General features: G+C 43.7%; 1 protein-coding gene across 4 annotated transcripts in view; it reads right to left on the bottom strand.

The window, feature by feature from the left end:
- Positions 1–16,206: 16,206 nt before the first annotated feature.
- SLC41A2 (solute carrier family 41 member 2) overlaps positions 16,207–23,769 on the bottom strand; it is a 37,439-nt gene continuing 29,876 nt past the window's right edge. For all 4 annotated transcript variants that reach the window (XM_077339724.1, XM_077339721.1, XM_077339720.1 and 1 more), the window contains one exon: positions 16,207–18,949. In XM_077339724.1, coding sequence (XP_077195839.1) covers positions 18,764–18,949 — 186 coding nt within the window. In that variant the 3' untranslated portion in view covers positions 16,207–18,763. The remainder of the gene's footprint in view (positions 18,950–23,769) is intronic.

Genomic DNA, 23,769 nt, shown 5'->3' with positions numbered 1-23,769 from the left:
CACTGCAGCTCTGGTTGGAAACTTTTGACTTGGTCGATCAGCACTATCGCTCAGGCCAGACTTCAGACCTGGATAATGCTCATCCCAAGCATTATCACAGAGGCTTCTTGGGTGTCCTGTCATTTTCTGGGCCAGCAAGTTGTATGTATCCTTAGCATTAAATGGTCCAAAAGTCCAGCCCTGAACCAACTTAGACAAGGAGGAACTGGCTGCCTAAGCAGGAATAATTGACTGTTTGGGACAAGATGGCCCTAGAAATATGTGCATATTTCAGAACATTCCTGTTAGGATTGACTCACTTAACCGCCCCATGATACAGTTTCGGGGGGTTTGTAGTGTTTCACACCCATTAAGCTTTACAACAGCACTGTAAAGGCCAGGTTTCCAGAATTCCACACAATTGCTTGGCAGTATTTTTTTAAGGAAGGACTACTAAAAGGCCTGCTATTGTCCAAAGATGCAGAGCTGCCAAGAACGGTAATAGATTTTGCGTAGGACTGGAAAGTGTTTCCCTGAAAACCTTTGAGAAAACCTTTGGGACAATCTTGGCTTAGGTCTCATGTGCTTCAGCTACTTATGACACGGGAATCAATAACCCACTTATTCCTCAGTATCCAGCGTGACCTGGAAAAGCACCCCAGTGCACATTTGTAGCAATGAAAGCTTTTGAGCCAATCCTAAAATTTGCTCACATTGTAGTTCCACTAGATTACGTATGCTGTAGCCAGGTTTCAAGGGACAGTCACTGGAATTACAGGATCCACACGATGGCTTTTGTACTGCATGAACAAAACTTAGCAATTCATGGAACTGGGCATCACTGGAGAATGCAGCCAGAAAGCAGAGGTTATTTTACTGCCAGGGGTTGATTTCAACATTGTCTGGAAATCAATCTCTCTTCCACACTTCTGGCCACATGTCTCTTTCGACAGTTATGAAGGCAGTTGCTCATGCTGATCTTGGAAGCATATCCGTATTGTATTGTTCCATTTCTCCAGGTGAGTCTGGCCATCTGTCTACTAGCCAGCCTGTTAAAATGTTTCACTGTGAGTGTTTGTTTGGGGTTTTTTTTTTTTTAATCACATGAACATTGTGCTTACGTAGAAATATGAGAATATGACCCTGCTAGGGAAGGCAAGTACGCTGGTTGCACTTGGCCTGTATGCATTGTTTGTTCAAGACAAGAACATTTTGATTGAACGCTTAGATGATTGCCTAGAAATTGTTTTAAGACACGAATACATTCTTCATTACCAATAAATGCCTTCTGACACGGCACTCTTTGCAAGCTTAATGAACAGCGCTGCAGACGTCCACTTTCAAAAATCGCCGTTTCTTTCCTTTTATGTTGACTTACCGATGGGCTGCACAACCTAAAAGACAACCGGAGAACTATTTATGATCTAGTCCCACAGTTTTTATCTACAAAGGTGTCCTGAGAGGCAGGGAGGGGGAGCGAAGGGGAGCGCAGGACGGGAAGAATAAATTGAATTCTTTTCTTTACAGTTCTCATCTGTCTTATTTACTGTGAGCAGGAAGCAGAATAGAATTCCATTTCAGAACTAGGGAGTGTTGATCAAGTGGAGAGCTCTGGATTGTCATTGGGGCGAGGGGGAGGAAGAGAAGGTGGAAACGAAAGCTTGGCTTTTGCTCTTTACACAAAGCTCTATTATTTTGGGATTCTGGAGAAGTCGCCCCCTTTTTTGAAAAAAAAAAGATCACTTGTTTGGAACTGCATCTGGCTTGAATCAAAGCACCCACATTTTAAAGGGTAGTGTCACTAGCTTGCATTTCAGCCCTGCAGGTTACTGAATCTTGACCTACTTCATACGTGTGTGCCCAGAGGGGAGGAGAAAGGGCAGGGGGGCTGCTTCTCTGCAGAGGGAGTCCACTCTGTGAATGAAACCATCATACACAAGCTCCATTAAATCATTCTGTAGACGAGTTCACAATGTGCAAAACCTGGAACTGGCTGAGTTATGAGAAATCTAGTGATGGGTGTAAAAAGCACAAATGTTATGACCCTTAAAACACAACAAACCAGTCATTCTACATCATCCGATATGTTTCATGGGAATGGAGAGTGAACTTCCTGTTATTTTGTGTCTTCCAGCTGTGCTTTTTAAGATCTGTCCAATTAAGGGAAATCTAATTTACTTACAGTCTTCAACTGTGTCCTTTGTTCAAAGGACTGCAGGAAAGTAGACCTTGTCGGCTGAATTTAACAATTACTGATTGAAGCTAATTGCCTACCCTTGTTTGCTTGAAAGCCATTTCATTTTCTGATCTGCAGAAAGTCCCTCTCACAGATTGTGCCCTTCCCCCCAGAATTCAACTAGTATTTGTTTTTTTCAGAAACCAACAATTCTCGGTTTGTTTACCTTATGTATTCCTTTCAGCGTATAAGGTATGGGTGCACATGTGTTACACTGAACAGTATTTGTGTCATTTACCCAGGCCTCAGTTTTGCTTTTCCGAAAGAGGATGTGATATTCATCTTGGGCCTCTTTGGTAAGTGTGAGGTATAAGCAGGAATGGGGATGAGGAGGCTGAGAAACCAGTAGCAATGTACATTTAGATATTAATCATATTCAGAATATGAATGAAAGCACAGTTGTTATTATGAACACAAATGATAGTAAGATTTATTTGAAGTGCCTAATCATGCCTAGTTGTTTTGTTTAGAGTCCATACAGGCCTGAAAAAAGAGGAAGTCAGACAAGGAACTCAGCACATAAACTGAGAGGGACGTTCTCCAATCAGCAAAGTTACTAATTTTGCCAGGCCTCAGCCTGCCCAGCTCAGCCTTGCAAGTAAGACGACAAAAGTGAGCAGTCCACCACCAAACATTACCCACCCATCTCTTCTGCATAGTTATCCATGGATGAGGCACTAAAAATGTGGTGGGGGAGCCAGCTTTAACCTTCCCTGCCCAAGCAGAGAATACAGGGTTCAGTGGCAAGTTCTTGCCTGCCGGAAGCGATGGGTACAAACATTCACAGAGGAGGACTGATGTTTTCAGATGACTTGTGTTGTGCCTGTGTCATAAAGGCTTACCCTGACCTAAATGTCCCAGGCTTACCTAATCTTGCCCGATCTCAGAATAAAAGCAGGATGGGCTTGGCTAGTCCTTGGGTGGGAGACCCCCTAAGGATGTCCAGAGTTGCTACAGAGAGGTGAGCAATGGCCAACAGCCTCTGTTTCTGTCTTGACAGCCCTGTGGGGTCTGCTGTGACTTCCGTCATTCAGCAGCCAAGAAGGAATTTATTCATTTATTTAGTTGTTGTTATTGTTGTTATTATTTAATTTGTTACCCACCACTCCTGAGAGGTTCATGGCGGGTTACCGAAAGTCCAGCTAAAACCCCCGTTAAAACCCATTAAAATGGATAACTAACAATACAATAAAACAGCAGAGCAGCAATAACATGGCAGAAACCCCAACCCCTCCCGCACCCTACTTCAAGAGGGAGTAGAGACCAGAATCACAGATGGGGAAGAGACCAGAATCAACATCAGGGGGACCCCACTGATCATCCTTCACTGCCCCAGCCTCAACCATAGTTGGGAAACTGCCCTCTGCTTCCTTGCCTGAGTGGGACTGTGAGTGCCATGTGGACTGGCTGTGCAGGTGTCCCGGACAGCGATTGCCTCTAACGCCGCTAATGACAAGTGACTCACAGTCCCTGAGCAAGGCCTGGATCAATACTCTCGAATGTCATGTAAAGCCAGCCTGGCATCATCTCTGTTATAAGCTTGTGGTAGGTCCCATAATTGTGTCCCAGTCAGGACCAGTCTTTTGCTTGATGAACCAGATCTGGTGTGGTGACTTGGTAGAGCAAACTATGGTGAATCGGACATGTATAGATCATGCACAGGCTAGAAACTAATGGACGTGGGCAGTTCAAGACTCTAGAGCAGGGCTAGTCAACCTGTCATCCTCCAGATGTCCATGGACTACAATTCCCATGAGCCCCTGCCAGCAAACGCTGGCAGGGGCTCATGGGAATTGTAGTCCATGGACATCTGGAGGACCACAGGTTGACTACCCCTGCTCTAGAGAACCAGAGGGCTTCCTTCCCACCTGCATTTGCAAAGTGGGAAGGGCTACAACTGTGAACTTGCTCCCATTCAAGTCTAAACTGGTGGCATCTGGCTGTCCTTCCCACCCAGGCTTCATATTTCACAGACCTTCCACTGTAATGTCATAGATCTCTGGGAGGAGAACATGGGGCAAATGGAAAAGGAAGGGGCATTATCACTTGTGAAGACCCAAGCTCCTCCTCTTGAATCCCACCCAGTAAATGTGCCCTGGTATTGTGTTGTCTGCCCCACCCGAACCGCCACACATGCACCCTCCCCTCTGAAAAAGGCTATTTTAAATCCTTTTAATTTTCAACATGACTGTAATCACTGGGATTCCTTCAAAAGTTTTTTCAATTAATGTAACCTAGTTTTGATTAATGCAACTGAGTGTGAATTCCAGGATGGTAGCAGCAGGGGGCTCGTGCAGCAAAAAGAAACGGGAACCCTATTGCCCCTTAAAGACAATCAAATCTGTTGCAATAAATTGGGTTGCAATGGGGTGCACCTTTACAGATAGCCTTTACAGGGCTTTCTCCTGCAACCATTAAGGAAGGGAATGCACGGCCCAAGATCTTCTTGAGGTTAAACTTTTTAAATTGCACTAGTTTCAGGTACAAAGAAAGACATGTCCTTAATATTACCCTTGTTACAAAGAGCGTTTTATTTTCTTGCATGCATGAAGAAGACAGAATGTATATATATATAATTTAATGGGTGATTTCTTTTTTTAAAACCTCTTTGTATGCATTAGAGGGCTGGTTGTAGGAAAGGTATTTCTTTGTATCTGAATTTGCTGTTAATAAAAAAAAAAAAAGCCAAGTTATACCTGGCCAGTGTAACTGTTAATTACCCATTGATTGTGCCTTAACACATACACAGGCACATTCACCCACAAACACAAAGCCATTCAAGCCGGATTATTTTTCTAAATAACGTCAATTAAATTGAAGAAAGGAAACAAAATGTGTTTGTGTTTTATAAGGGTGTTTTTTTTTTTTACACATCCTGCTTTCAAAAATAAAAGGACTGGTGTGAAGGAGAAAGGTGAGCATGTTTGTATTTGCGTATTGGGCTAGATTCCACAGACCAGGGTGTAAACTGCACGGAGCTTTTATTCCAATCCCAGGTCGATTCAGTCCCTACTGTCTACACAGAATGCAATTTCCTTTTGGATTTGGGGCGATTTAAATTATCCTTCGGCAGCAAGAAGGATTGATCCGGAGTGACCCTACCTTTATTGCGCAATATCTTAGAGTGCTTTTAATGCTCAATATTTCAAGATTCGGATTAAGAAAGCAAACTGTTTTGAATCTGGCCTCTCCTCTGTGGTAGAAACATTCTGATTGGCCAAAACTACTCATGTGACAAGCTTGCCTTAAAGGAGAAGTCCCTAATTTCTCTCAACGTATGTCGGTCTTGGATTTTTTTTCTCCCTTCTCTGCCTTCTTCGATCCTCTCCCCCCCCCTCCCGCTTCAAGAAAAGAAAGAAAGAAGCTTGTCTCCCCTCCCCCCTTCTGAACTACCCTAACCACATGCAGAATACTTTCCTGTTTCAATGGGGGGGGGGAGGAAGACCCGAGTTCAAATCGATCTGAATTCAACAGGATTGACAATGGAATAAACAACGTAAGTGCAGACTCTGCCCTGATCAGCGTATGGTAGCTCATTCTCTGGAGGGGAGAGGTTCCTTTCTGACTCATTTCAATTTCTCCTGCTTTTCAGTCCAGATTGTCTAATAGAGCAACAGACAACAATAAATTGCAATGAGATTTTCAGAAAGGTGGTTGCAAGATGGTATCTTTATCAAGGCATGCTGGTAGTGGCTGCTGTGAATTCTTGGTAGCTGACAACAGAGCCCCCTCTGCTGTATCAGGATCCAGGCAGGGCATTTGGACGGTTCCTCTTCTCCCTCTGGATTCAATGACAGCCTTGTTCACTTGATCCCCATTTCTGGGTGGCTTCATAGAGTAGATGATAGTAAACGTGAAAGGGTTAACCAGAACTATGAAGCCTGAATGTGACAAAAATTGTAAAGACATGAAGCATGGCGGTAATGTTGTCAAGAAACCAGGATCGACTGCAGTTCCCAGTTGTCCACAATTTCAACCCAATCCGACCCAGCACTACTGTTTACCTGCAACTAGTTGTGCTAGAATGTGAATACAGATGTGCATCCAAAAGGTACCCTAGATGTGCATTCAAAAATGTACCCAAATGCACCAACAGCCGGTCTTTCCCACCCCAATGCACATTTGGAGAGGGATCATATTCATGTGCACGGTCTTTCATCTAGCAAGCTGCAGTGCAGAAATTTGTTTACATCTGCTTTCTCTCAAGAAGGATTAGGCCTTCACAGGCAATCTGAAAATTGACATTTGCCTCTGCCTAACATATACAATGTCCTTGATGTCATCCCAAGGTGGCAAGGAAATCTATGTACATACAAATGCATCTGTCTGTTACTATTCACCTGTCTGCCCCCTCAATCCCTCTCCTGCACCATCAGACTTCATTGTAAGCCCCTTGGGGCACGGATCTATCAATTTCATATGCTACAATGGAAAGAATGTAACAATGGTGCTGTATCAATAAATAATAGGAGAACTCATCACATTTCCTATGCATTCAGAGATTCACTAATGCATTTACTGAGAGTCTGAAGAGCCCCTGGCTTAATGCACACCACTACTCTCAGAATCAGTGTTCAGGGGGTCACTCCTAAGCAGGTCTATCCAGAAATATGTCCCATTCTTTGATGTGGTGCCTTCTTCCAGGAAAGTGTTCCTACATAACATGTCTACCCGAGCCATGCAAGTATGGAGTATTCTACTAAGCTCATCAAACCGGTCTGAGGGAAGTTGTCCTCTGGAGTTGAGAAAAGTCCAAATAAGAATAGTAATTGTTACCAACACAAAATGCCTTAGAGCAGGGGTAGTCAACCTGTGGTCCTCCAGATGTTCATGGAGTACAATTCCCATGAGCTCATGGGAATTGTAGTCCATGAACATCTGGAGCAGTGGTCCCCAACCTGCGGGCCGCGGCCCGGTGCCAGGCTGCGAAGGCCATGGCGTCGGGCCGCGGCTCCCTCTCCCCACCCCCTCCGCAGTAAAAAAACTTCCCAGGCCACAAGCTTGCGGCCCGGGAAGCTTCTTACTGCGGGAGGGCGGGGAGAGGGAATCAGGGCCGCGCATGCGTGATGTGCAGGCGGGGCAGTTACCCTGCCGGTCCCCAGCCTCAGAAAGGTTGGGGACCACTGATCTGGAGGACCACAGGTTGACTACCCCTGCCTTAGAGTTCACTCTGAAGGATTTTCCTCATTACCACGTCTCGCTGCAAGGATTGGGGGTCCATTATTTGAATACTGTGTGTTTCATTTCCCTTGCTAAAGGCTCCTTCATAAACATGTGTTTGGCAGCTTTTTTTTTTTTTCACCTGGCAGGGCACAATATCCAGTGTGTTTTACTAGGGGAGGCATGAGTTGTGGTGCAGTGCCCTTTAAAGGCTGCTAATGTTTGAGGACAGGATGTCCATGGGGTCGCGATGGGTCGGACACGACTTCGCACCTACCAACAACAACAATGTTTGCAGCTGGATTGGAGAATAAGATTCGAGGAACATTCAACAAGGAACTGACACCGTGATTCTGGAAAAGAAGATCCCATATCACCCTTCTTGAAGATGGTCAAGAGGTTGGTTCCAGATGCCACCAAAAGCATAACAATTATTCATCACACACACAAGTGTGATTTCCCAGAGTCAGTTGACAACGCATGCTCGGAAAAATTGTTCCACACAAATATTCCCAATAATTTGTCACATTTTGATATCACACTACTAAATGGAATTTAGAGGAGGGTAGGGTAAGCAGCTGTGGGTTGGAGATTTTGGGGGTGGAGCCTGGGGGGGACAGAGTTTGGGGAGGGATCTCATAAAAGGTATAATGCAATAGACCCCACTCTCCAAAGTGGTCATTTTCTCCAAGGGAACTGATCTTTGCCACTTGGATAGATCTCCAGGACTCATCTGGAGGTTGACAACTCAAGTGTTTTGGGGCAGGCAGGGGAGGAACTGGGCGTAGGCAGGGCTTCACATTAAACCGTGTTGCTGTGAAATACTTTTACGAGAATGAACTGTGATCTGGGAAGCTCCTTGTTCAACTCTCACTTTTGGCAACAATGTGAGGCCTTAGGAATGTCATTCCCACTCCACCCTCATCTGGGAACATAGGAATGGTCAGACTGGTCTACCAAACATTTTTATTTTGTGCCTTTTTTAATTCTGCCTTTTTCTCAGGAGCTTAGAACAGGGTTCTCTTTTCCTGGTGAGAGAGAATGAGTGACCTTTGTTCAATTATCTGAAAATGATCACACATCTTTTTTTTTCCCCTTCCAGAGGCACTAGCAGCAAGAGGGAGGGGTTTTTAAAAAATCAGAGAGCCAACACAGGGAGAAGGTTAATACCCCGCAATTAGACCAACTGATGCTACTTTTAAGGAAAATTAAAAATACTGAGAGATCTTCTTGTCTTCCCTATCACAGATCTCTTAACGTTGTCAGCCTATTTTGCTCTTTTGTGCTACATGCATTCCTGATGGAAGATGACAGAGTGCAAATCAAATATCTGCAGTAGTAAACCAGAGCAATCCTGCCCATACCACTTTGCAAGCAATGTAATTAGTGTAAACCCAACACTTTGGGGAAAAGTACTTTCAGCACCATTCTCTTGGATGGCAAGTTCTGCATGAAACTTTGCATTTGCATTTATGTATTTAAATATATTATTGATTCTGCTTTTCTCCTGCACTAGGGACTCAAAAAGACTTACCAGGCCAAGTAGACAGAAAGACGATCTTAAAACCACACACACACACACAAAGGAATCCAACAAGTCCCCAGTTCAAACTTAACTGAGTTGATGGCCCACAAGGACATTGTCAGCTGGAGCTAACAAACATCCCTGCCAGAGGCTGGTCAAGTCATTTTCTCCCTCTTCCTGTGCCCTCTGTGAAATCCCAACAGGACAGACAGGAGCCAGACCAACCTGACAGCTTTGAAGATTTCTCTTGCCAACTATCATTTATTTTGCGGTTTCATTCTATTCCATTAAATTGCATTAATAAGTAATGCAATACTTTGTCTCAGGATAATGTCAAGAGGAGACCAAAGGGTTCATTTCGCAGTATGATTCCCAAATTAGATTGTTTAATGCTAAGGTGACCAGATTTTAACATTGGTAAAGCGGGACACCATTGACCAGGGGGGTTCTTGATTAAAATTTGGTCTGTATGGAGCAACAAAAATTTTCATAGAACGCATAGAATGCAAAAATAGTATTGTAATATTTTTTAAATTTCAACATAAGTACAATTTGCCAGGTGCCCCCAGATGTCCCTCCAAAAGTGGGACAATCTGGTCACTTTATTTAATGCACATGTTCATCCAAAGAAGAAATACCCATTTTGTTCCTATTGAGTGCCAGAGGAGGGGTGGTGATGCCAGAGTAAAATACTACTTTTTGTTATATGTGAAATTTAGGAAATCAGGTTCTGAAAGAATTGGTTGTGCCAGGTAACACTAAGTTTCCTTTCCAATGTTATGACTGTATCATTAAGCTTCAACATAAATTCATAGGGCAGGACATTTCGCTGAAAATGTATACTGTTTCTTCGGAGCCTTCCTATTACTCCCCTGTTTTAATTTCCATAGTCTGAATTTCATTTCGTTTCATTCTGATAGTCTGTTCAGCTTTTATTTCGAGGGCAGCGAGGGGGATCAGCAAAGTTCTTGCCATTTCCGTTTTTCCATCTCGCAAAGCTAAATATTCTTTTTTAAAATCACCTTCCATGATACAAATGGCATGTAAACGTTTATTGCATCTGCTGTAATAATGTTTTTATACCAGAGTAATAATGTACATTTAATACAAGACGGCTAAGTGGTTTTTCAGCTCCATTTGATTGAAGACAAATGTAGCAATAACTCAGGCATGGCAGGAACATTTATAAATTACCATTTTCACTCATGAAGATAAATATGAAGAGACTAACCCTCAGACTATCTTTACTCCTTCCTGCCTAGAATCAGATTTGAAATATGTAAGAGGAAAGATATATACCAGGTGTGTTCCTTACCAGGGCAATGAGGATTACATGCAATTAAAAATAAAGCCTACTTCCACAAACCAAATGTAACAAATCTACTGACATTCTGACTCTGAGAGGGTATGTGGGATGCATACCTGCTCTAGGGCCACTTGGTCAGGGCCCCCTCCATCTCTTGCAAACACACATATACGCACACAGAGACTCCCTCATCTCCCCCGCCTTACTTGTTGGTTTCCCAACATCCTCCTTGGCTCCTCCCCCTTCCCTCCCTCGCAGATAGACACACACTGACATACAGAGACTCCCTTCACCCCCATTTCTCACCTTACGTATTGGTTTCCCAACCTCCTCCCTCCCAAGCAAAAACATACAGAGACACACACACACACTCCCTTCACCCTTCCTCTTCCTGCTTTCCTTCTCCTCTGGCGTCTGGTGCTGCCTCGGCCCCTGCTGGTCATGCAGTGGCTACCTAGGCCCCCAGGGCTGGTGCGTCCTCTACCAAGGCCTCAGGGATCGTGCAGCTGCTGATAAGGCCCTCGCAGTTCACACAGCGGCTGTGTAGGCTCCCAGAGCTGTCACGGCTGCTGCCAAGGCCTCAGGGGTGAAAACCCACAAACCATGACAGGCTGGGCAGGGCAAATTCCTAGTGCGGAAATGGTGCCAGTTAGTTGTAGAACAATTCTATTAACAGCATTTGACAGAAATTAAATGGAATTTAATGGAATAGAATGAAACCGCAAAATAAATTATAGCTGGCAACAGAAATCTTCAAAGCTGTCAGGTTGGTCTGGCTCCTGTCTGTCCTGTTGAGATTTCACAGAGGTCACAGGAAGAGGGAGAAAATGACTGGGCAGACCGGCCTCTGTCAGGGATGTTTGTTAGCTCCAGCTGACAATGTCCTTGTGGGCCATCAACTCAGTTAAGTTTGAACTGGGGACTTGTTGGATTCCTTTGTGTGTGTGTGTGTGTGTTGTTTTAAGATAGTCTTTCTGTCTGCTTGGCCTGGTAAGTCTTTTTGAGTCTCCAGTGCAGGAGAAAAGCAGAATCAATAATATATTTAAACTAGGACTAAAGCCCATTTTAAATCAAAATAAAATGGGCGCTAGGGCGGTGGCCCCAGGGAAGCCTTCGTCCTGCGGCCGGGAGAAGGCTGACAGCCGCTGACCAGAGACCGGACGGTAGATGGGGCTTCTTCTGTTCGCAGGAACGGCCTCGGCATGTCCAAGATGCAGCGAGGGCGCGGCTGCAGATGGCAGAAGGCAGGAAGGCAGGAGAAGGCGGAGTGGGCCCCAACTCACCGGGCAGGAGAAGGCGGAGTGGGCCCCAACTCACCGGGCAGGAGAAGGCGGAGTGGGCCCCAACTCACCGGGCAGGAGAAGGCGGATTGGGCCCCAACTCACCGGGCAGGAGAAGGCGGAGTGGGCCCCAACTCACCGGGCAGGAGAAGGCGGAGTGGGCCCCAACTCACCGGCGTCGATGGCTGTGGCTTCTCCCGGCCACTGAAGCGGCCTCGCCGCGTCTACGACGCGCCGCAGCCGCTCCAGCGGCCTGGAGAAGCAGGAGGAGGAGCAGGCCGGCTGGAGGACTGTTGGCGCGGTCTGCGAGACCGCACTGAGTCGGTGGCCGGGCGAAGCCTTCACCCTGCACATGCACAAGGTCACCGCCATCCCAGCTCTCTCCCGGCCCTGGCCCTGGCCCAAATCAGCGGCATACGGCACGGCAGAACTTTCCTGCCCCGGAGTTGTGCACATTCACACACAAGTCAGGGGTGGGCTGTATGCACAGGGGGATCCCCCCCCCCGTGCATATCTGGCCCAAGTTGGGGCATGCTGCCATGCTGCTAGGAATTGGCGATGGCCCGGCCCGGTTGCCACTGTGCATAATTGGTCACTGAGTGATTCTCAACCCTTTTGGGGCTGGCCACCTCTTTTCAACTCCTACCCTTGCATGTCTCTCCTTGCCCTTCATCCCAACTCATTGTGCTGTTTTTCCATTGTAGCTGGCACTGGTGCCGTCTCCCTCTTTTCATTTTTGACTGGGCTAGGCAGGTAGGAGATGCAACCCTGTGATATTTGATGCTCTTGATAAGCTATGAAGAAAACAAGGTGGGTCTAAAGGTGTGTGGTGGAAAGCAAATGACCCCCCAAGATGTTTCTGAATTCCCTGTTGTTCTACTGTGTTTTTGAATGCCAGAGCAGCAATCTATATTTTGTATACGACAGGTTAGCAGATTTTGGTAAAACTTATTTTCGATTTGTTTTTTTCTCGGAGAGGTGCTGTGTCTGGCCTGACCAGGGCAAAATTCTTTGAGCAACATGTCCTGACTAAAAGTAAGACATCCACATGTGTTCCGATTAATGGACCACCTGGAGGTTTTTGATTCAGATGTTTGGATAATCAGGCCTTTTAGGGGAATTGATTATTCCAAGAGACACACTCTTACACCTGGTCTATTAGTTAGAATGATGTTCAGACCAAGTGTTTCAGTGATCCAGCTAGCAGTCCAATTAGCTATCTCCTCACAGTGTATTTCACAAGGATTTAATATGTACGTGTCAGATGCATCTCTACATAACAATGAAGTATCCTTATACTTCTTGTAAAGATGCCATAAAGGCTCAAATCTGCATCACATCTCTAGTTCCATTTCAGGAGCTTGAACATTTCCCAAAGGTGCATATTAAGTGTGACAAGCCATGTTCCAATTGTGGAGTCACAGTCCATTAAGCATTAATGCAATGTAATAATCTCTTTGTTGAACAGGCTTTTAAATATTTATTAAGACGTGGAAAATATGTCAAATAATATTTGAATACCAAGCAACTGAACCTGATCTATCTCCTGATGCATGTCCAACATGTTTTTCTGCCCTGCTGAAGAATTGCCATGGTGCTGGTTGCAGTGACAATTGACTTTTGATTTCCTCCTGCACTTCAAGACCTTGAAAAACCAAAAAAACTAGTAGGTTACACCACAGGCATGGAACACGTGACATCATTATCTCAGTTGTCATAGCCATAGTGAAATGGTATAAAGGTAAAGGTATCCCCTGTGCAAGCACCGAGTCATGTCTGACCTTTGGGGTGACGCCCTCTAGTGTTTTCATGGCAGACTCAATACGGGGTGGTTTGCCAGTGCCTTCCCCAGTCATTACCGTTTTACCCCCCAGCAAGCTGGGTACTCATTTTACCGACCTCAGAAGGATGGAAGGCTGAGTCAACCTTGAGCCGGCTGCTTGAATCGAACTCCGAGCCTCATGGTCAGAGCTCTGCGCCACAAGAGGCTCTTAGTGAAATGGTATACCTGCAACTTAAGCCCCAAGCTGTCAAAGTACCTCTTTCCAGGTCAAAGAACTCTTAGGTGTGATGCTAGTTATGTGTGCTGCGTCCATCACAAGCAAGGAGACCTTGAAATCCTAGCCCAATCTTGAAGGAACCCCAGCATGAAGTTGCCTAACACCAAAACGTTGGACAGCCCAAACATCAATCTCCACCATTTAGCCTGTTTCCAAAGGCGAAGATTCTGCATCACAGACGCAGAGATTTTCACACTGGCAGTGGAGCAACCAATCCAACAGGAATTTAGTGACCCTTTTGGCCATGAGCTGCCATTTCCCCCTCTCCACACCACCAGTAGTCTTTTTAAAACTTAGTACTGTTAGAAGAAGTTGGTTTTTATACCCCGCTTTTCACTGCTTGAAGGAGTCTCAAAGCAGCTTACAATCGCCTTCCCTTACTCTCCCCACAGCAGACACCCTGTGCGGTGGGTGAGGCTGGGATTTCTGACAGGACACTATCAGGGCTGTGATGAGCCCAAGGTCACCCACTTGGCTGCAAGTGGAGGAGCAGGAAATCAAACCTGGCTTGCCAGATTCGCTGCTCTCAACCACTATACCACGCTGGCTCTCTCTAGTATAAAACAGACTGTTGCCATGATCTCGACTCTCTTAATTCCCAACTTTAATTTGTTTAAGTTAGTTTCTAGACTTTTCATTGTGGATATAAAGGGGAAATCCCTAATTGCCTGTCCTTATGTCTCTGCAATGACGAGGGCTGAATACTTTTTTCTTTTTAAAATGAAAGTTGAGAATTCAGAGGAATGAGATGATCACGGTAACAGACTGTTAGAACATTATTGTGCTATAGTGAAATAGCGACTGCCTATTTTTTTTAAGCCTGCCATACCCCCCTCCCCTGGTGCTGTTGCACGGGGAATGGTGGCTTTGTGAACCTGATGGAAGGAAAATGGCCTTGATACAGGCAGCACCTTCAAAAATGTCAACATTGCAATCCGGATTGCCTGCTAATGCTGCTAATGTACTTGGCCTGTATCCTTTCTGGAAAGATCACACCAAACCAGGATTGAGAAAGAATGAGGATGGGGAAAGTAGATTATGATGCTTTGGATGCTTTAGGATGCTTTGGGTTGAACTAGATGGCCTGTATGGCCCCTTCCAACTCTATGATTCTATGAGAAGATGACATCAAATGGATACTCCAAAAACTTCATCTAGAACCAGAAAGCCAAGGCAGAGAAAAACCTCCATGGAACTGCAGCCAAATTAGTATTGGAGAGCACCAGTGGAACCCTGTATCAATTTCTTGATTCTAACAGGTCCTGTGTGGCATACCCCTCTGATCATGAACCTTATGAAAGAGCAACTTGATCGCTTGCTTCAGCTGAAATACTCCTTTCCCATGACATTCCTGAAAATGTTCAGGAACTCCATTCTGCTCAGGCTGTTCTGCATTCAAGCGGATGACAATGCTCATAACAGGGAACCGGACTGGATTTATAATCATGATGATAGCCAAATGGCCAAATTAGGGTCCTTTTGCCCAGCCCCAATGAATCACACTGAGAGAGAAACCTTTTTATATTTTTACTGCAGAAGAAATAGAGACACAGGGGAGTTTCCAAGTCTGTGTGGAGAACAATAGGATTACATCATATTAAATATCCTTGGAGGTTGGGCTTGCAGGATTTGCCAATAGCCTGAGGTCTCTACATCTCCACTCCATCTCCTGGGAACACCCTACAGCCCTTACGCCAGCCTTCCAGGAACTGTTGACAGGTCCAAAAAGCTGCTTGCATGTCCCCCCCCCCCCCCACCTCCAATTGTTTACATATATGATAGTGACACACTCTCCTTCCATTTCTCTAGCCTTGAGAAGGACTATCTCAGCTATAAAATAAACTTTGGTCTTGTGAGAGAGCTTATCAAAAATTACATTCCAGAGAGGAACAGTCTGTTTTCTCTGCCTGGCAGGAACCAAAGATTTGAACCAGGACAGGATGTAGAATTAAAGGCAATCTCTAATAACCATATGATCAGTGGTTGCAATCATTTTCTTTACCACCAGGCCATCAATGGCAACTAAAGCAATCTGGAGAGTGTAAATGCTGTCCCCAAGCATTTGCATCTACCCCACGCCACAAATTATGGATTGAGTCAACTCTACAGGACACCAAGGAAATGTATGTGAAGAGAATTCTTATAGAGCGTTTAGGAATCAGTTTTAGAGAGCCAGGTTGGTGTAGTGGTGAGGAGCGCAGACTTCTAATTTGGCATGCCGGGTGACCTTGGGCTTGCCATGGCACTGATAAAGCTGTTCTGACTGAGCAGTAATATCAGAGCTCTCTCAGCCTCACCTACCTCACAGGGTGTCTGTTGTGGGGAGAGGAAAGGGCAAGCAATTGTAAGCTGCTTTGAGCCTCCTTCGGGTAGAGAAAAGCGGCATATAAGAACCAACTCTTCTTCTGCTGCTGATGCTGCTTCTTCTTAACTTAACAATCCTCCCCACCCATTGTCTGCAACATAATATGGACATTTGGTATACAAAAAAATTATTTTCTCCTGATTACTTCCTTTACATTTTAGGGGGCGTTAGAATATGTGTACTCTAGAGTGTATGGAACATATCTTAGGTGCAGGCATAAGCAAGTCTTGTAGCACAAGTAAAATAAAATAATACACGTACATTAAATGAAAGGTCTTTGCTTTAAAAACAGAAGAAAATGTCTTTGTTTTATTTTTAAGGAGCTCTGTGATTTGGTTCCAAAGAACTTTAAAATTCCATTGCTTCTTTAAACATTAAATTGTTTTCTATTAGACCATAATTCCACAGGAAGGTAGTTTAACAAGAATTTAACTTCATTTCTTCTAGAGCTATAGCCCCCAAAACAAAAGAACTATGATTTTAATATGGTTGCCAACCTCCAGGTGCTATAACGAATTCAATGCAAAGAAACTGCACTGTTGATTTTGGCGTATCTATAATCTCCAGGTGGTGGCTGGAAATCTCCTGGAATTACAACTGATCTCCAGGTGACAGAGATCAATTCACCTGAAGTAAATGGCCAGTATTGGAAGATGGACTCTGTGGCATTGTACCTCAATGATGTCCCTTCCCTCCCCTTCCAAACCCTGCCCTCCTAAGACTCCACCCCCACAACCTCCAGGCATTTCCCAACCTGGAGCTGGCAACCCTAAATCAGATAACCACTTTTAAAGAAAAAATGAGTGGGAATGTTATCAATATTGCTACAGACAAGATATCTCTCTGAATAATACAAAAACAGACTAAGGGGGGGCTTAGTGGGATGTTCAATTTTCCTTCACAACTCTGAATTCGTAATGTATGTGCAATCCTGACTATTCCCCCAACAAAGGCAGTCAGTAATAATTATGAAAATGTTCCTAATTACTTAGACATGAGGGGAAAGTTAATCATTTAAGTTTTCCATTTTGAAGATAAACAGCACCTAGCGTTTCAGCCTTCTCTGAAAAAGAAGCTACTTGGCAAGCTATGCCTGTTAATATTTCTTTCAGTTATTTTGGCTACCTTAATAAAAATCAGCATGCAAAAAAAATAATAAAAGGGGCCTAGTGGATGAATTTTGATGCCTAATCTCAAGTATTCGTGTTTGAAATGCATCAGCAAGACCATCCATGTAAATAGGATGCACATAATCAGAATAATCTTATGCAAATCCCACTGAAATTAATGGAAAGTGCACAATGACTCTTTGTTATAATGAGAAACACAGTCTCATTCAAGATTTCCAGGGGACGAGGATTGATTTGGAGAATTATTTGCCTTGTTTATATTTTAAGTACCTTTTTGCCTGAAAGGTACTCAAGGGAATACCCAATGCAGAGGGAAACCCTAGGGGTGAATAACAATAGTTATGTCAACCTTGTGTATTAATGGGCTGCAAATTTCTGTTCCCAGGACACTGCCTTCAGTTCCCCAGTTCCAATTGCATGAAAAAGGGGGAAAGCTTAAAAGTTTATAACACGATGCTGGAGTTCCTCATATAGCGATGAAACAAAAAATCTATTGAAATGAAGAGTGCTATGCATTCTGGGTTGCTATCTTAGTGCGTGGGGGGGGGAGGGGAGGTCCTAGCACCTGATTGACCTTGGGAATCTTTTAAAAACAGCACATTTTTAAAAATGCACAAAATGGTACAGACACAATGATGGGACCTTTGCAGATCTATTGGCATGCTGTTGGCAGTACCCAACAGATGCAAGTGACATAATTGTGTACCACAAAGCACTCACTACACTACGGAGCTGATGCACTAACTGGGGTTGGTAATTTTGGTTGGCACGGGGAGTATGCGAGTTCTAACAACAGAAGAAAGATGCTCGGATCCTCTGCGACCTCACAGTAACGAATGCACACTTATTACACAACAAAGTTTTCATTTGGAAAAGGCCCCTAGAACTTCATCTAATGAATCACAGTACTGAGACTATTGTGGCTGTTTGATAGCACCACTTGGTAGAATGCAGCCAAATTGCCTTTTCCTTCAAAGCATTTCCAAAACGTGAAATGTTTTCTCTTCAGAAAGATACATGCTTCATTTTTTTTTCTGTATCAAAAAATTCTTCTCGTGAGCAGCCTGAATCTCTTATCCTTTACAGTGAAGTGCAAGGGACAAAACTGAATGGTTTTCAACTGTGCCATTATAGCTTTTGAAGCGACACCACTAACAGCTCTGCATGACTGTACTGGATGTATTTGTCTGTATCGGAACTATTCTCTCTTACCTGCCCAGTGGACTACCAAACAACCTGGGGAATGTCTTACTTAAAGGTTTTTCTCAGTCACATGCACAGTTTTAGTCTACTGTTCAGCTACCATGTCTGATTCCAGAGGATTTAGCTACAAAACAAACACTTGATTTTGTGAAACTATTATACAAGTAGCCAACTGAAATGTAGGCAAGATGACAAAGGCCAGGGATGCTCTACTACCTATTGTCTTGCATTTCTTGAAGTTGCTCTTCTTGGCATGATTCGGACACTGTGATCAGGCAATGCCAAGCAGCAATGAGCAAGCTCATTTGCAGTGTAAAAATGTTCAAGGCTCGTCCTTCTAGTTCCATCTCCTTGTTTGTTTGTTGTTTTAAAGTTAAGGCCATTTAATATCAGTCCCAATATTAAGTCACCAGTACCACCATCAAAGTGATCTTGAGATCCTTCAGAGGAAATGGTAAGCCAAATGGGGAGTCTGTTTCCTTCATCTATTGGGATCTACTAGCCTGTGCATCTGAATTCTTAGTCTCCAACATCACCGTCTCTGTCACCAATGAGCCAAAGAAAATGGAAACTCATTGCAAGTAAGGCAGTTCCGAGTAGATCTCCCAGTGCAGTAAGGTAAGGGATAGAGAAACTGTCTGGATCTTTCCCCTTTTTCCAGAAGTGATGAACCATCCAGTCAGCAATCCATAACAGGGTAAACACCTGTAGAAGGACAACAAAAGAGAGTCTGGACAATAATGTCAGCCATACCCCACACCCCCAAGATCCAAATCAAACATAAATACTAATAACAATTAAATTGGTTGCTCTTGGAAACCTAAAAAGGAAGATTTGCCTTAAGCAACTCAAATTTTTCCTACAATAAAGTCAGAAATAATTATAAAAAGTATGCACCTCTATTAAAATTCAGGGTATACTGACTCAGAACGTTTTGGAAGCTTACATTTCCTGAAAGATGATTTAAATAACCAAAAGGGAAATTAGGCAGATGTTACAATACTCAGTATATTGAAATAATTTAAAACTCGTTTTTAAAAAATCCTTTGATTTGTACTACAAAAGGATATTTGAGACATGACCATACATTGTAGAACTATCAAGTTTCTTCCTCCTTTTTTCATTACAAAAATATGCATAAGTTATTTAGATCAATATGCCTTCTGAAAAGGCATCTTTGTAGTTGAAGCTAATTATGCATGGGGTAGGTATGTGTTACTCTGCAGTTCAAACAAACAGGCTTGAAAGCACACATTTTCTTTGGAAGACTCTCTAAGATTATTTGAGACGGCTCCTCTTTTTCCAAGCATGCCAGAAGTCTGTCCAGTGCACCCTTTCTCAATGCTTTTACCGTTGAGAAACCCATGAAATATTCTTCAGGCTTCAAGAAACCCCAGAAGTGGCGTGATCATTCAAAATATGGTTGGGAAGTATAACTGTGTACAGGCCCACCTGGGGCCCCTCCCCACCCCACCCTCTCCGGGCCCATCATTCACCATTTTGGGTAGGGGGTTGGGTTGACCATATATAATTAATGTTTAATAAAATTTTATGGCAGGGGTGGCCAAACTGTGGCTTTCCAGATGTCAATGGGCTACAACTCCCATGAGCCCCTGCCAATTGACCATGCTGTCAGGGGATCGTGGGAATTGTAGTCCATGGACATCTAGATAGCAATCATTTGGCCACCCCTGGTTTCTATGGTCTTTAAAAAAGCTGTGCATGACCAAACTCCAGGCAAGCCACAGTACATGACTTCTTATAATTATATATTATTGTATATTTCTATCATTTAAGAACATAAGAATAGGCCTGCTGGATCAGACCATCAGAACATCTAGTCCAGCATCCCACCTCACACAGTGGCCAACCCGTTCCTCTAGAGCAGGGATAGTCAACCTGTGGTCCTCCAGATGTCCATGGACTATAATTCCCATGAGCCCCTGCCATCATGGCCAATTGGCAAATTCTGGCAGGGGCTCATGGGAATTGTAGTCCATGGACATCTGGAGGACCACAGGTTGGCTACCCCTGCTCTAGAGGGCCAACAGGAGGGCACAGCGCTTGAGACTACCCCCTGGTGTTGCTTCCTGGCTCTGGGATTCAGAGCATCAGTACTTCTGAATCTGCAGGTTTCCCTCAGTCACCATGGCAAACAGCCACTGATCAAGTTTTCTAATCCCCTTTTAAAATTGTTTATTCCTTTGGCCATCACTGCACCCTCTGGCAGTGAATCCCACATTTTAATCACTCTCTGATCCCACAGTATTAACAAGAAGCCTTAAATTTCTCCCCAACCCGGTATCCTTAGAAGGCTGTTTCAACATCTCATCTTCTTTTTACCTTAAACTGGCTAAGATGGTTAAGGCATGCTTTTTTTGCCAACTTGTAAGGCTGAACACTCTTGGGGGGGCAGTAAGAGGACTTCAGATGCTTCAAAATCTAATCAGATCTGGCAAGTATGCATATGCAAATGGCACAAGTTTATATTACTTGAGAGGGGGAAACAAATTGCTTTTTTCACAAATTGTGAAAAAAAACAGCATCAGCTTAGTAACACATGCAACCATGTAGATTTTTTTTAGACTTCAGAAGAAGAGTTGTCTTTTATTTCACTACCCTGACAATTGCCTTCCCTTCCTCTTCCCACTACAAACACCCTGTGAGGCAGCTCAAAGAGAACTGTGACGGGCCAAGGTCACCCCGCTGGCTGCGTATGGAAGAGTGGGGAATCAAACCCAGTTGAATATGGCTATTCAAGATTTTGATGGTGGCTGGTTAAAAACCTTTCAGGGCTGTTTGGTTGCAGGAGTAGCCAGTCATCGCTCACTCCACCCCCTCATGTAGTAAAACCAATACTCAGTTTAGTCCAACACTGTCAATCTTGGTTAGCAGCCATTTTCTAGCATCTGTGGAAGATGATTTTTTCTCCCTTCTTCCCTCTGAAGAAAATTGGCAGATGCACTGCATATAGATGAATATATGAGCCCCCAGTGCATTCTGGGCTCCCTCAACTGCACAAGACTGACACAACAAACATTGGATGGTGATGGCCAATCTTCTAGCACGTGAAATTATCAGACAGATGTCGCAGAGCCTGAGAGAAATGATAATTCCCCAAACTCCTCTTCCAAGCATATTGCATCTCTCCATGACATGGAAAAAAGAGTAGAAGCCCCTATAAAAATGCCGCTAATACATAAGCATGATAACTTATAATTGTGTCCATATAAAAAATGAAATGCTCAACAGCTTGTGCTCCTGCAAGTGTGGACAGGGATTCATTATACAACAGACAAACCATTTGCCACTTGTCTGCTGAAGTTAGCAACTGTATGTGGGCAAGCAGGTGAAGGGTGAAGTATATTAGCTGGTTGGCCAGGGAATCTGAATGGCCTATTCTGTGAGTTTTCTGTAGCTTTCAAAATGGAAATACATGTAGCAAAAAAACCCCGACAACACAAAGGTCATGTTCCATGTACTTTTCTGTTTTGCTATTGCCTGAAAGCCTTGCAGTGTAAGCAGAAAGACATGTGCAGCCAATATAACCCTCCACTGTAGTTTCCAGGCTCGAAAGACAGTGAAGTGAAGCTGTGAGAGCAGCTAAGTCTTTTGTCTTATGGAGCCCTAATTTACAACAAAAAATGCATTAGGGCGTTTATTTCACCTATAGTCAAGAGCATGAAGGGAGAAAGTGGGCTGGTCAGTTTCCTAGGAGTCACCCACTAGAAACCTCTCCACTGCTGATCACTCTTACAGTGTTTGGCTTCCTGACACCTGTTTATGACACCTAAAATTGCAGCCATCTCAATGCAGGTTTGCTTCCTTCACTCTGACTGTACACTCCTTCACTTAAAACTTCAGAGCGCAGCTTGATTTAGTGGTTAGGAGCGCGGGCTTCAAATCTGGCAAGCTGGGTTTGAGTCTGTGTTTCCTCCACATGCAGCCAGCTGGGTGACCTTGGGCTCTCCACAGCACTGATAAAGCTGTTCCAACCAAACAGTAATATCAGGGCTCTCTCAGCCTCACCTGCCTCACAGGGTGTCTGTTGTGGGGAGAGGAAAGAGAAGGCGATTGTAAGCCACTTTGAGACTCCTTTGGGTAGAGATAAGTGGCATATAAGAACCAACTCTTCTTCTTTTTGATCTAGCTAATAGATTTTCACAAGGGTGGTTTTTCTGTCCCTTTTAGTTGATCTAAAGTCTCCGTGCGACTTTAGTGCTGTGTTGTTCTTACAGTTCTTGCCAATCAGGCACTGTACAACTGTAAACAGCTTGTGACATCGCTCTTTTAACTCTTTGTTCTTAGCCATATATATGCTGCTTTGCAGCACCAGATGAACGTAAGCCGCTTCGAGACTCCTTCGAGTAGAGAAAAGAGGCATATAAGAACCAACTCTTGTTTTTGAGAATTGAAAAGCCTCCATTATATATTTCTTGCATGCTGCACATATATATATATATGCCAGAATATTGATAAGGGTGGCAACACTGAAACGCATTTGGTCAGTAGCATAGTATGTTCATACGGTTTGATTTTATCTGAGGCTATGTATAAAGCCTTTGGGTTTTTAAATTCATATTGTATAATCAATAAATACTGGTATTTTTATAACTACATCATATTTTAGAAACTACATGGTACACCCTCATTAGGCCTACAGACATTCCTGTGGAAAAGTCTCATCAGGACAATTAACCTAGGAATTTACTGTCTTTATATTTCTGTACTAACGAAGGCCCTCACAAAGGTGCTCTTATGCTGTTCTTATTAATTTCTATTCTCAAATCCTATTAATTTCTGCTACAGTTTTAAGCACATTTTGTTCTCTTAAGGCATACGTGCACGCAGACACACACACACACATATATTTAACCACTAGGAGAACATACAGAATTTTTTCTTCTAAAAGTTGGGTCAGCAATTAATATCACGAACTCTCTGGCTTACCGCAGCAAGAAAATTCAAGCATCTTGTGGTGCAACAATTCTGATTCTTATTGGATATGATCAATTTTATTTATACTTGGCAAATTTATGGGGCAATAACTTCTAGAGTTTCCCATTACTTGTTTATTCCCAGAGCCCTTAACACAACTGTGTTCTGAGATCTGCCTCAGAGGTGTGAAAATTCCAAAGGGCTCTTTACTGGCTCAGCAGGAACTTGAAGCACAGAGGCAGCCTTTGAAAGTCACAAACACTGAATCACAAAACTGACGGGCTTGGCTACTCCAGTCTGATGACGGCTGACAAGTCTGAAAATGAAGTCTTTTTCTTTATACCCAGCTGAACGACTATTTTTTGAAAAACACAACATCATTCCATCATATAAATGTTGCTGTCTCAACACAGGATTGCCCTTTTATAAAGAACACATCAGTACCTTACATGGTTTTATGAATTCTATACTATCTCTACAAACATACACAAAACCTGCCATAATTAAAGCTATTATCATCAGTATGAATGAAGAATTATTTAACTCCATCATGAATGTTGGATATATTTTGATAGGGGGCGAAGAGC

This window comes from Paroedura picta, chromosome 5 (assembly GCF_049243985.1).
Source record: "Paroedura picta isolate Pp20150507F chromosome 5, Ppicta_v3.0, whole genome shotgun sequence".
NCBI lineage: Eukaryota > Metazoa > Chordata > Lepidosauria > Squamata > Gekkonidae > Paroedura > Paroedura picta.
Note: the sequence above shows the minus strand (reverse complement) of the source record. Positions and strands in the feature narration are given on the sequence as shown.